Below are 12,414 nucleotides of genomic sequence, written 5' to 3'. Positions count from 1 at the left end.
AGATTCAAACACACAGTTTTCATGTGTGCAAGTACATCCTCGCGGCTTCCACTGAAGTTACACCCCAGGGAATATCCGTAGTGGAAATTCCTACGTCTACCTTCATTCGCATCCTCCCACCCACTTTCCTTTAAATGCCCAATATTCATGAATTAAAAGAACATCGCTCTTTCCAAACAGAGGCAGGGTATAAGCACAGGCGAACAGACGGTTTAACTTAAAACACAGAACCTAGAACGACAGGGTTAGAGACGGGACCTTGGAGGCCAATTCCCAGCTCTGGAGATCAAAACATATGAAGAATGGTTGCAAGGACTAGGTATGGCTAGTCTAGTGACATGATGGCAGTGTTCCGATATTTGAGGGGCTGCCCCAGAGAGGAGGAAGGGGTCAAGCTATTTTTCCAAAGCACCCGAAGGCCAGACAAGGAGCAATGGATGGAAACTGAACAGGGACAGATTCAAGCTAGAAATAAGGAGAAACTTTCTGACAGGGAGAACAATCGACCCATGGAACAGAAGTTGCCCTCGGAAGTTGTGGGAGCTTCATCACTGGAGGCTTTCAAGGAGAGACTGAACAGCCACCTGTCAGAAATGGTATAGGGTCTCCTACTTGGGAGGATTTGGACTAGATGACCTCCAAGGTCCCTTTCAACTCTAGTATTACTCTAATATTACTCTCGAAGTTAATCTCGGCTCATCTGTTTGTTGACTGCTAGTGAAGAGCTGTTTTAGTCTTCTTTCCTTTTCGGCTCTTATGTCTCTTTTGAATGGTATGTAGAAGTTGTTTATCTCAATGTGCCTGTTGATATCAGTCTGTCTGAGTGCCAGGTTTCCAGGAACTCTCTAGTATTTTTTTGGATTTAGTTTGGTCTAGGATGCTCACCGTTTCCCAGTTAAAACCATGGTTCAGTCTATCCATCCATTGTGCAGGTCTTCTGTAGAGATCAATATGCCACTTTCTCTTGAAAGCTTTCCTCGGAAGGGAGAAAGGCAAATCCAGTTTAGAAGAACTGACTTAATCCTGGCTAACCAGGAGATATTTTAGCTTTTTGACTGTCTCTTTTTAATGGTATGTAGATGTCGTTTATCTCTATGCGCCTATCGATGGCAAATTGTTTTGACTGCTAGGCTTTCAGGAATTCCCAAGAATTTTGAGATTGGGCTTGATCTCGGCTGCTCATCCTTTCCCAGTTGAAACTGTGGTCCAGTCTGTCCATGCACTGTGCAATTAACTTTCATTATTTCTTCTGACTGCTAGTTGGGTGTTCACTCTGCTAGTTTTCTGCCTGTAATTCTACGTAGTGGCTGATAACAGTCCTTTCCTTGCGTTTGGTCTTTCATTACTTCTCACATTGCGTGTGACCAAAGAAACCGGGGAGGGGGGAGGGAAAGTGGTTATGTTTAACTGGGCTTTCATGGGATGATCCTTCCTTCTCCATAACTTGGAGGGGCCTGCAACGAAGTCCTCCGGCATCGAAATTCAAAGGCAGCAAGGAGCCGTGGCACTCACTTCTGCATCCCGCTGCAGGCCGATTCTCCCAACGGGTGCCAAAGAGGCCGGAGCACATGGCAAAATCCCCTTTGTGCGAGTCGCGAAATGCCGCAGCCGAGCTGGCGGTTCAGCACACACGAAGAACGCCAAGCATGAGTGCCCAATCAAGGCAAGGCTTCCCTTGCGGAAACGCTCTGCTTATTTGATTAAGTTAGGTGAAAAACAGCGCACAAAACACCCTCGCAGCTTCCCTTCCTCTCGACTCGCTCGCTCGTCGGCTTTTTATTTCTAATGCAAAACGGAAGTCTATGCGGAGCAAGTCTGGCTAGCCTCAGTCTAACCTTTCCATCTGGAAGGGAACTAACTAGCCTTCAGGCTACTTTCAACCCTTCCCAGCTGTTGGGTTGAGGATTTTTTTTTTATATTCCCCCACCCCCCCTCAGTCTTCTTCTTTTAAATAATAATAAAAGAAATGTTTTTGTGCAGGCTCGAGAAAGCATATTTATATAAATGATTGCCATATCCTTTTGCCAGCTGTTGACCCGACTCGTAGCCCAACTGGGGCATGTTTTTCATTTTGAACAGCTCCAGACTGGAACTGACCCGGACAAAGTTAGCACGCTATGCAAACAGTCTTACGTGTTACAACCCTGACAGTTAAGACAATGGACGCACAGTGTGATCGAAGGGACCGGAGTTCCCCCTCTGGGCAAATGTCACAAAAAATCCTGAGCTGGAGGTATCGATTTTAAAAGACAAATAAAGAGATGTTGTGGTCCTTTCGAGTTTAGCCTTTCCCCCGCGCTGAGACCCTTTCACAAAACACAACTTGTGCTCCCCAAAGGATCACGGCAAATGAGACCCGCCGTTTATTTGAACGAAGAAAGGGGTTTGGAAAATATATAAGACCCAATAAACTCCCACACTTCGGGTGTCAACGATTAAACTCACTACTTAATGGACCCCATCCCACACCGAGGTCCCCAGGCCTGTTGGCCAAACCAAGTCTCCAGAGACTTTTGAAAGAGCATTAAAGTGGGAGCCGATCTTATCTCTGCAAGGATGATGTTCCACTAGGAGGGAGCCATCATGGAGAAGGCCCTTCTTCTTGGTCCCACCAGATGGATCTCCTTCAGGGTAGAGGTCCATGACATCTTATTTCCACACGGTTGATGTTCCATGGAGAATGCCCTTCTTCTTGGTCCTACTAGATGGACCTCCTTAAGGGAGGAGACCCATAACATCTTATTTCCACAGGGATGATGGTCCACAGAGAGGGAGCCACCAAGGAGAAGGCCCTTCTTGGTCTCACAACATGGACCTTCTTAATGAAGAGGACCCATAACATTTTATTTTCAGTATTATTTCCACAGGGCTGATGTTCCACAAGGAGGGAGTCACCACAAAGGAAGTGCTGGATACTGTATTCACTATCACTTCACTGCATTGTAATTGCCAAGGATAGCTGTTCATGTCTGGCTTGTTGAAGTAAATTATGGTTGTGTGCAAACAATTCGTACTCCAGAGTTACTTTATTTCAAGTGGTTTTTCCCTTGCTTATTTCTTGTTCTAGCAATTTTAGGCTATGAAGGATGCAAATTTAAATATAATTAAAACTCAGCCTCTGCCTCTGTTACCAATACTAACACTCACTTATTAATGTACTGATTAATAAGACTCCCAATCACCTTTAACAAATTAATTGTTGCAAGCATACGGTAACGGAAAGAGGCAAATTTTAACTTGGGTGACTCCAAGCTTTGAAAAGGCCAATATTTTTAAAGAGGCAATCAACCCTTCCTTGAAGGGAATTTAAATTCTGCTGCATATGTACTGATCAACAGAGTGATAAATGTAGGTTGTTATGACTACATAACTGGCTTGATCTGAGTGCATTTAGGGGAAAAAATGGAACAATGGAATTGTTTAGAGATGAATAGTTTTTAAATTTGATTACAGGTACCATAGCCCTCAACTTACAACAATTACGCCTCAAGTTTCTGTTGTTGTGAGACATTTGTTAAGCGAATGTTGTGAACACAGGGATACTGTAAGGGTCATAAGCATATTGCAAGTCATAAATACAAGGACAAATAGACTGAAAAACAGTTTCTACCCCGGGAGCTCTTTTGAATTCTGCTGTATAAGTGCAGTGTTGGTGTGGTGTCAGGTTTTTCAATTCAATGTGTGGAGTGTGAACAATGTGTGTTTGTGTTTATTTTCATGGTCATGATGTGCAATGAAGATGGTGTTTGATTTCATTGTACGAGGTGCAATGACAATAAAGTAAACTAAAAACTAAGTCACTTTTTTCAGTGCTGCTGTAACTTCAAAACACTCACAAAATGAATGGTGCTAAGTCAAGGACTACCTGTATTTAAATTTGAATAGAATAGAATAAGCTGGAAGGGACCTTGGAGGTCTTCTAGTCCAGCCCTCTGCTCAAGCAAGAGAACCTATACCATTTCAGATAAATGACTGTCTAGACTCTTCTTAAAAACATGCGGTGATGTGGAGTGCCCACAACTTCTGGTGGCAAGTTGTTCCATTGGTTAATTGTTCTCACTGTCAGGAAGTTTCTCCTTAATTCCAGGTTGCTTCTCTCCTTGATTAGTTTCCAACCATTGTTTCTTGTCCTGCCTTCAGGTGCTTTGGAAAATAAATTGACCCCCTTGTCTTTGTGGCAGCCCCTCAAATAGTGGAATACTGCTATCATGTCACCCATAATCCTTCTTTTCACTAGACTATTTGGCTTTTTAGTATCCCAGTATTGCTTAAATAAGCAACCGTCATATGAAAAACCACCAGAAATAAAATATAATACCTCCTTTGGTAAAACAAATAAACGAAAGCAGAGAGGCGAGTAATAAACACAGATCAAACCCATTAATGCCAAGGACTATAAATTGCTCATAGCTGCCTGATGCATAAGCAAGGTTGGGTTGCACCAATAAAGAGGATGTCAGATGTATTTTAAGCAGGATGATGATGTTATCCACTCGGTCGTGTCCGAATGAACGGCGATTCTCCGAGCCAATTCTCTCCACATCTTCCAATCTTGTTGAGCTGTTCTATGCTCTGACTGGTGTCAGCTTTGATGGTGTCCAGCCGTCGTGTTCTTTGATGGCCTGCTTTCCTTTGACCGCTAACTCTCCCCAACAAAATTAATTTCTCCTGTGAATTCCCCTGCACGAACATGGCCCAAGTAAGTGGGATGCGGTGTCGGGATTTTGCCTCCCGGTGACAATGTCTGGTGTTATGCGCTCCCAATGCTTGCTTGTTGGTTACCCAGGGGTGGCCTGCTGGGGGTTCGCAGGGGTTTGGGAGCCAAAATTCTGCGCAGTTCGGAGAACCCCTCCCCCGAAATCCCACTCCTGGTTGGCCCCACCCACCCCTCCCCTCCTCTCCCTGGAGTCCCCACGTGGCCTGTTTTGGATACAGGTAAGTGCAGGGCGTGTGAGGAGGCTCAGAAGGGTGAAAAACGGGCCATCCGGAAGTTTGGAAAGACCGGAAATGGGCCCGTTTCTGGTTTTCAGAGAGCCTCTGGAGTCCGGGGAGGCTGTTTTCACCTTCCTGGAGACTTGAGGAAAGCCTCTGGAGCCTGGGAAGGCAAAAAACAGGCCTCCTAGAAGTTCTGGAAGGCCAAGAATGGGCCTGTTTCCAGTCTCCGGAGGGCCTCCAGAGCCCAGGGAGGCCATTTTCACCCTCCCAGCCATTTTCACCCTTGCGGAAAGCCTCCGGAGCCTGGGGAGGGCAAAAAGCCCCCCCCCCCATGGTTCAGGAGGCCGACTAGGCCACGCCCACCATGGCCACGCCCACCCAGCAACCGAGCAGAGAAGCAGTTCCTGAAATTTTTGAAGGCCACCCCTGTGGTTGGCTTTGCTGTCTAAGGAATACATGGGAACCTTCTCCAGCACCTCAGCTCAAACTAGTCGGCCGTCTTCCTGCCTCGCTTTTTTAAGGCCGCACTTCCATGACCCTATAGGTACCCACGGATTAATCCAGAAGGCCGCTGCAAACACGTGACACCATCCACGTCCTGAGCCGTGTCATTATGCGGCAGGCTTTCCTTAATGTTTGGCCAACAATGTGAGGGTACAAATCTTATGAGTTTGGGTGAATTATTGTCACCGAGACCGGGTGCTTTCATCCAACCGCCTAAAGGACAAATGGCACTTAAGGGGGAGGTCGAGACACAATGAACGGGAGTGCTTAACAGCTTTCCGCAACTGTGACATGGCAGCTTGATCTTAACCCATAGTGGCACTTGCATTCTACTGTGTGCTGCATGCACTTTGATTCCCTGGGCGCAGATTGAATTAAAAATCAATATATGGTTAAATGCTTAAAGAGGCGCCGGGATGTGCCGACCAGCAAGTTTTAAAGCAGAGGTCCCCAAACTTGGCAACTTTAAGACTTGTGGACCTCAACTCATAGCTGGCTGGAGAATTCTGGGAGTTGACGTCCGCAAGTCTTAAAGTTGCCAAGTTTGGGGACCCCTGTTTTAAAGGATTGAGCCTTCCAAGAAAAAAATTGACAGATCATTTGTTCATTCATTCGTTCATTTTATTTATTAAATTTAATAAGCGTCCCCCCCCCATGCTAGTGAGCGAATCCGGGGGCAGTTTACGATGCCATAATTAACCATATGAAACGATTAAACGGTGAAGAGAGCGCTAACCTGTTCAAGTCAAAGATTAAAATTAGCAGCGCGCGTTAAAGTAAGCACAGGTAGTCCTCAACTTACAGCCACGATTGAGCCCACAATGTATGTCGTGAAGGGAATTTGCACCATTTTGCGACTTTCCTCACCACATTTCACGGCAGTTCTTGAATGAGTCACACGGCTGAATCTGGTTTATTCGTTCAGGTTGCAAAAAGGGGACGACGTGACTCCAGGGCACCACAGCCGTCATAAATATGAATCAGTTATCAAGCATCTGAATTTTGATTCTGTGATGTGGGGTCATAAGTGTGAAAAACTATCATGGATCACTGTTTTTGGTGCCACTGTGACTGTGAACCGTCACTTTAATGAACTGTTGTAAGTCAAGGACTACCTGTATTTCCTTTCATACGAATATAAGTACTATATATGCTATAGATATACATGTATTATTTATGTTCTGCTTCAAGTTACGATGCATTCTGGAAATAAATAAGCAGCCAGCGATTTCACTTCAATTCACTCTTAAACCTGACTCCAATTCAATTCATTTCGTATATCGGCTCATTCTTGGGTTGGTTTCAGTCTTCTTGTAAAAGAAAGCGAAACGGTTTTTCACAAAGCTAAGCTTTGTAGACTCATCTTAAGGGAGGGATTGATAGGTTGTGGTCTTTTGAGTACTTGTGGGACTACAAATCCCATGGTTTATGTGCATCGGTTGATGAGTAGTTTAGCTGAGAGAGACAGTAAAGACTGGAAAGTTGACACACGGCAAACTCCTGGTCTGTAAATGATGAAGATGTAAAAGAAAAGAAGAGAGAGAAAAAAGAAAAAAAGAGAAAAGAGAAAAAAGAGAAAAGAAAAAAGAAAAGAAAATGTGGGTACATCATAAAAGTATCAGAACGTTATATATATCATTGCCAAAATATCTATCAAAATTTATTTATGTATTTAGTTCTCGACTTACAACCATAACTGAGCCCAAATTTTCTGTGGCTAAGCAAGACAGTTGTTAAGTGAATTTTGCCCCATTTTACGACTTTTCTTGACATGGTTGTTAAAGGAATCTCTGCAGTTGTCGAGCTAGTAACATGTGACCCCGGGACAGTACAACCGCCGTAAACAGATGCCAAGTGCCCGAATTTTGATCACATGACCACGGGGATGCCGCAAAGGTTGTAAGTGTGAATAAGGGTCATAAGCCACCTTTTTCTTCAGTGCCTTTGTAACTTTGAAGGGTCATTAAACGAATGGTTTGATTCGAGTTATAAGCCGAGGACTGCCTGTATTTATTATTTCAGCTTGTACACTTTTCGATCCTCAGCAGTTGACAGTGATCAATAGAAAATTACAAAAATATCACAGATAATTAGTAGATGCCGAATTCTCCTTTAACAATCTAAACATGAACTAAAAAAAATAAAAATAAAACCATTTAAATCAAAGCCGGGCTGGATGTTTTCCCCATTCCCCCCAATTTTTTTTTAACCACTGGCCATCTTAAGGACCAGTTTGGCAGCTTGGATGGGAGATCAGCTTTTCGCACGACGCGCCAGGAATTTCACAAATACCGAGGGACTTAAAACCTGATGGGATCTTCGAAGCCTCTCTAGGGCAGATTAACTAATGAAAAAAAAAAAGAAAGAAAGAATTAAATGAATAAAAAAAAAAACCTGTGAAATTGCTCTTCAATCTTCTTTTTTCCCAGACTAGATGTGTTTGTGGCTGACACGGGAAACGGGGCCGTTTCACGGCAAGCCATCTGGCTCTGGCCTGCCCGCAAGACCACGGGTGATGAAATTAATGGGCCCACACCACTTGGGTAGGGCTTTCCAGTTGCAATCCAGGAATCCGATTTGTCACACAATTACAAGAGAGGATTTGGATGCCCAGGGTGCTGTCACTCCCCCCTCTTCTCCCAATCTCTCAAAGTGCCGGACAAATGTGACAGATTTGTCACCTAAACCGTTTTTACAGGCTGCTTATTTGTGCAACTCAAACCTTGGCAGGAGGCCTCTGGTGTTATATAGCCTGATGGCTTTTCTAAGGACGCCGTAAATTCAGATGGCATCCGAAACACTGAAAAACTGCCTGCGGTCCAGCCCCAGTTCAGAGATCCTGTGCGCGCGCAGACACACACACACACACACATGTGTGGTGTGTGTGTGTAGTAGACAAGGTAGTCCTCGATGTAAAACCGCTCGTTTAGTGACTGAGGTTACGATGGGACGAAAAAAAAGTGACTTATGACCGTTTTTCAGACTTGCATCCATTACAGCATCCCTGTTTTGTGATCAAAATTCAGACTTTTGGTAACCGGCTTCCAAGATGTCAGGTAGCACTGATGATGTTACCAGGGGTGGGATTCAAATTTCTTAACTGATTCTATGGGTGTGGCCTAATTTGTGGGCATGGCTTGGTGGTCATGTGACTGGCTGGGCATGGTTTCTATGTAAATATTATAAATATTTATGTAAATATTAATTTTTTATTAAAACAAGAGAGCAACTTTTACCCAAAATCAGGCAAAGCAGGCAGGCAGATTGAGTTGCTCACAGAATCACAGATTCATTCAGAGATCTATCTTTCTGCAATCGGCTACCTGAGTCTGTCACATAAAATTTGTTTGCTAGCAAACTCATAAAATTTGCTAGCAAACAAACTCACAAAGTTAACTCACAACACACTATATATGTAAATATTGGATTTTTTTTTTTTTAAAAAGAGCAACTTTTACCCAAAATCAGGCAAAGCAGGCAGGCAGATGGAGTTGCTCAAAGAATCACAGATTCTGTGTTTCTTCCATCTGCTATCTGAGTCTGCGCTGAGTAATAGAAGCTTCAGGCTCAGCTCTGCTTTTAGATTAGCAAGAAAGCAAGAAACCCAAGGATTTCCTGCTTTCTAGCTAATCTAAATCTCTCGGCACAGCAGAACAGCTGATGGTCAGGGGGGAAAAAGGCGTGGGGATAGCAATTTAGCAGGGAAGTTTGATGGCGTGCATGCCAGGTAAGGAGGGAGTGGGCGGGGCAGGGCAGGGCCAGCCAGTGATACGATTTGCTGGTTCTCCAGCAGGTAGAATCCTAGCCCTGGTAAAGAGTGTGTTTTGCGTGCGCGTGTAGGTAATTTCCTAAAAACCTCAGCTGTGCCATCCGGACAGCTGACAAGCGCTGTGCACAGGTACGCAGCGTTTCAAACGCCTCTTCTTTCCTGCTTTTTCAACCTCTGCTGTGCCGCACAAAGCGGCTGAGGTTGAAAAAGCAGGAAGTAAAGGACAGCCAAGAGCCCCGGTCAGTGGGAGGGCCAAACAGAGCAGCAGACACCAAACTGGCTCAGTGTCTGCTGTTCTTCAGAGCTACCGGTTCTATAGAACCGGGCTGAACCGGTAACATCCCACCCCTGGATGTTACCCAGTTGGGTAATGAAATGTCTGCAAGAAACTGAGGATGGCATAGTCCTTCCTCCTCCTTCTTCCTCTCCTCCTCCTCCTCTTCTTCTTCCTCTTCTTCTTCCTGGCACTGATGATATTACCTAGTTGGATAATGAAATGTCTGCAAGAAACCGAGGACCGCATAGTCCTCCTTCCTCCTCCTCTTCCTCCTCCTCCTCCTCTTCCTCCTCCTTTCTGCAATCCCCACTCCCTTCTGGCACTGATGATATTACCTAGTTGAGTAATGAAATGTCTGCAAGAAACCGAGGACCGCATAGTCTTTCTTCCTCCTCCTCTTCCTCCTCTCCTCCTCCTCCTTTCTGCAATCCCCACTCCCTTCTGGCACTGATGATATTACCTAGTTGGGTAATGAAATGTCTGCAAGAAACCGAGGACCTCATAGTCCTCCTCCTCCTCCTTCTCCCCTTCTTCTTCCTCCTCCTCCTTTCTGCAATCTCCTCTCTCTTCTGGCACTGATAACGCTACTGAGTTGGGTAATGAAACGTCTGCAAGGAAACAACCCAGCTCAGAGAGCAGTAAGGACCTCTCACGATGTCATGATTCAGTCACACAGTGCCTGTGGAGATGGGTGAGTAGTTGAAGAACGGCCTCTATTCAATCTCCAAAGAGAGGAACCCAATCCGAACCATCCATGGCAGTTGCCGAAAAGGTAGTCCTCACCTTACAACAGTTCACTTAGTGACAGTTCAAAGTTACGATGGCACTGAAAAAAGAGACTTATGACCACTTTTCACACTTACGACTGTTATAGCATCCCCATGGTCGGTCACATGATCCAAATTCAGGCGCTTGGCAACTGACTCGTATTTATGACGGTTGCAGTGTCCCCGGGGTCATATAATCCCCTTTTGTGACCTTCTCAAAAAACAAAGTCAATGGGGAAGCCAGATTCACTGAACAGCCATGTTACTAACTTAACAAATTGCAGCAATACCCTTAAATTATTGACAAGGGAGGTCGTATAATCGGGCAAAATTTACTTCACTGTCTCACTTAGCAACATAAATGTTAGGCTCAATTGTGGCTGTAAGCTGAGGACTACCCGTGCTGGAAACACAAATGGGAGACGGCTGATCATCCTAACTGTGACTGTGTGAACATCCCACAAACTTTCTATCGTATTGGGGGCCCCCTCAGAAGGTTCCTTGGATCCCCGCATGATTATCTCGAGAGCGCTGCTGTCCAAGGTTCAATGATTTAGATCCCCAACCATAGGTTTAGTCACTCCAGTACCTGCTCATACATAATTTAATTTTATTCATACTTTTATTCATTATTTGTATTGTGAGTTTCTAAAATAATTTACTGTTCTGGTGTTTTGCATTTTGATAAACATTGTATATGTGGCTTTTATGAATTTTATGCATTAATGCTATATTTTGTTACCTCATACAAGATTAATAGACAGACAGACAGATGCATAGATAGATAGATAGATAGATAGATAGATAGATAGATAGATAGATAGATAGATAGATAGATAGATAGATATAGATAGATAGATAGATAGATAGATAGATAGATAGATAGATAGATAGATAGATAGATAGAAAGAAAGATAGATAGACAGACAGACAGACAGATAGATAGATAGATAGATGATAGATAGATAGATAGATAGATAGATAGATAGATAGAAAGATAGATAGATAGACAGACAGACAGAAAGATAGATAGATAGATAGATAGATAGATAGATAGAAAGAAAGATAGATAGACAGAGACAGATAGATAGACAGATAGACAGATAGATAGAGATAGATAGATAGATAGATAGATAGATAGATAGATAGATAGATAGATAGATAGATAGATAGATAGACAGACAGACAGGCAGACAAGGTGATGGATGGACAGACGGATAGATAGACATGAGAGAGGCAGAGACGGATGGACAGATGGATAAACAGAAATGATAGACAGATCAATAGACAGAAAGATTGATTGATAGATGATAGAGGGAGACAGATAGATAAATCATTTGAACTATGACAGCATTTACATTCATAAACTTGCTGCCTTTGTCAGGCGTGAAGAATTGGGACCACGCATTAAGTTCCAGTTAAGGTGATTTATACAAAAGAATCTAGTCAAACTAACGCTCAATACCAAATTGGCCCAGATAAGAGTTAACAGAATTCAAGGGGGGGAGGGGGGAAATTTAGACTGTTTGTGACAGCATAATGATTCTAAGCTGATTGCTCTCTTGACGCCACCCCCAGTGCTCTTCTGCAAAAAAGTAGACAAGACACCCGACTTTTCTAATGGTTTAAAAAACAACAACACCTTGCTACAGATGTGCCAAATTGAACTTTTCACTGCTGCCTTCCTTTCATTTTGTGCATCAACCAGATGCACGGGGTTGCAGGGAACCCAGCAAGTTCTTCCAAACAACAGAAAAAGGAAAGGAAAGATCACTCCCGCTGCCCAGTTGCTCTCCTTCCTCAAAGCAAAATGGGAAGTGCAAAATAAAACTACTCCGGTTAAAAAGGGGATTCATTCTTCTTTCGTTTTAAATTTCACAAGCTGGAAAGGTTGTGTGTTTTGTGTGTTTTGTGTGTGTGGGTGTGTGTGTAAAAGGTGCTCTGACATGTCTCTTAATTGATTCGTTTTACACCATCCGGGAAAGGAGAACAGAGATTTGTGGAACAGTTTTCTCTTTCTCTCCGGCCTCCATATATCACTCATTTGCCCATCTTAATTCAATTAAAGAGAGTAAGGACAGTTTGACCGAGGAATGAACCATATTTTAAATGGAGGGCATTGCTATTTAAATCAGAATATGTCAACCACTGTTATTCTCCAC

General features: G+C 43.7%; 1 protein-coding gene across 6 annotated transcripts in view; it reads right to left on the bottom strand.

Annotated features, from left to right (window-relative positions):
* Nucleotides 1–12,414, bottom strand: part of BCAS3 (BCAS3 microtubule associated cell migration factor) — a 604,042-nt gene that overhangs the window by 185,260 nt on the left and 406,368 nt on the right. For 3 of the 6 annotated variants that reach the window (XM_087924916.1, XM_026710225.2, XM_087924924.1), the window contains one exon: nucleotides 6,039–6,944. The exons of the other annotated variants lie outside the window; for them this stretch is intronic. In XM_087924916.1, the coding sequence (XP_087781042.1) occupies nucleotides 6,850–6,944 (95 nt within the window). In that variant the 3' untranslated portion in view covers nucleotides 6,039–6,849. Of the gene's footprint in view, nucleotides 1–6,038; nucleotides 6,945–12,414 lie in introns of those variants that run through there. 6 annotated transcript variants of the gene reach the window in all.

Source organism: Pseudonaja textilis, chromosome 1 (assembly GCF_049901715.1).
Source record: "Pseudonaja textilis isolate UNSWEBS1 chromosome 1, rPseTex1.2, whole genome shotgun sequence".
Classification (NCBI taxonomy): domain Eukaryota; kingdom Metazoa; phylum Chordata; class Lepidosauria; order Squamata; family Elapidae; genus Pseudonaja; species Pseudonaja textilis.
Note: the sequence above shows the minus strand (reverse complement) of the source record. Positions and strands in the feature narration are given on the sequence as shown.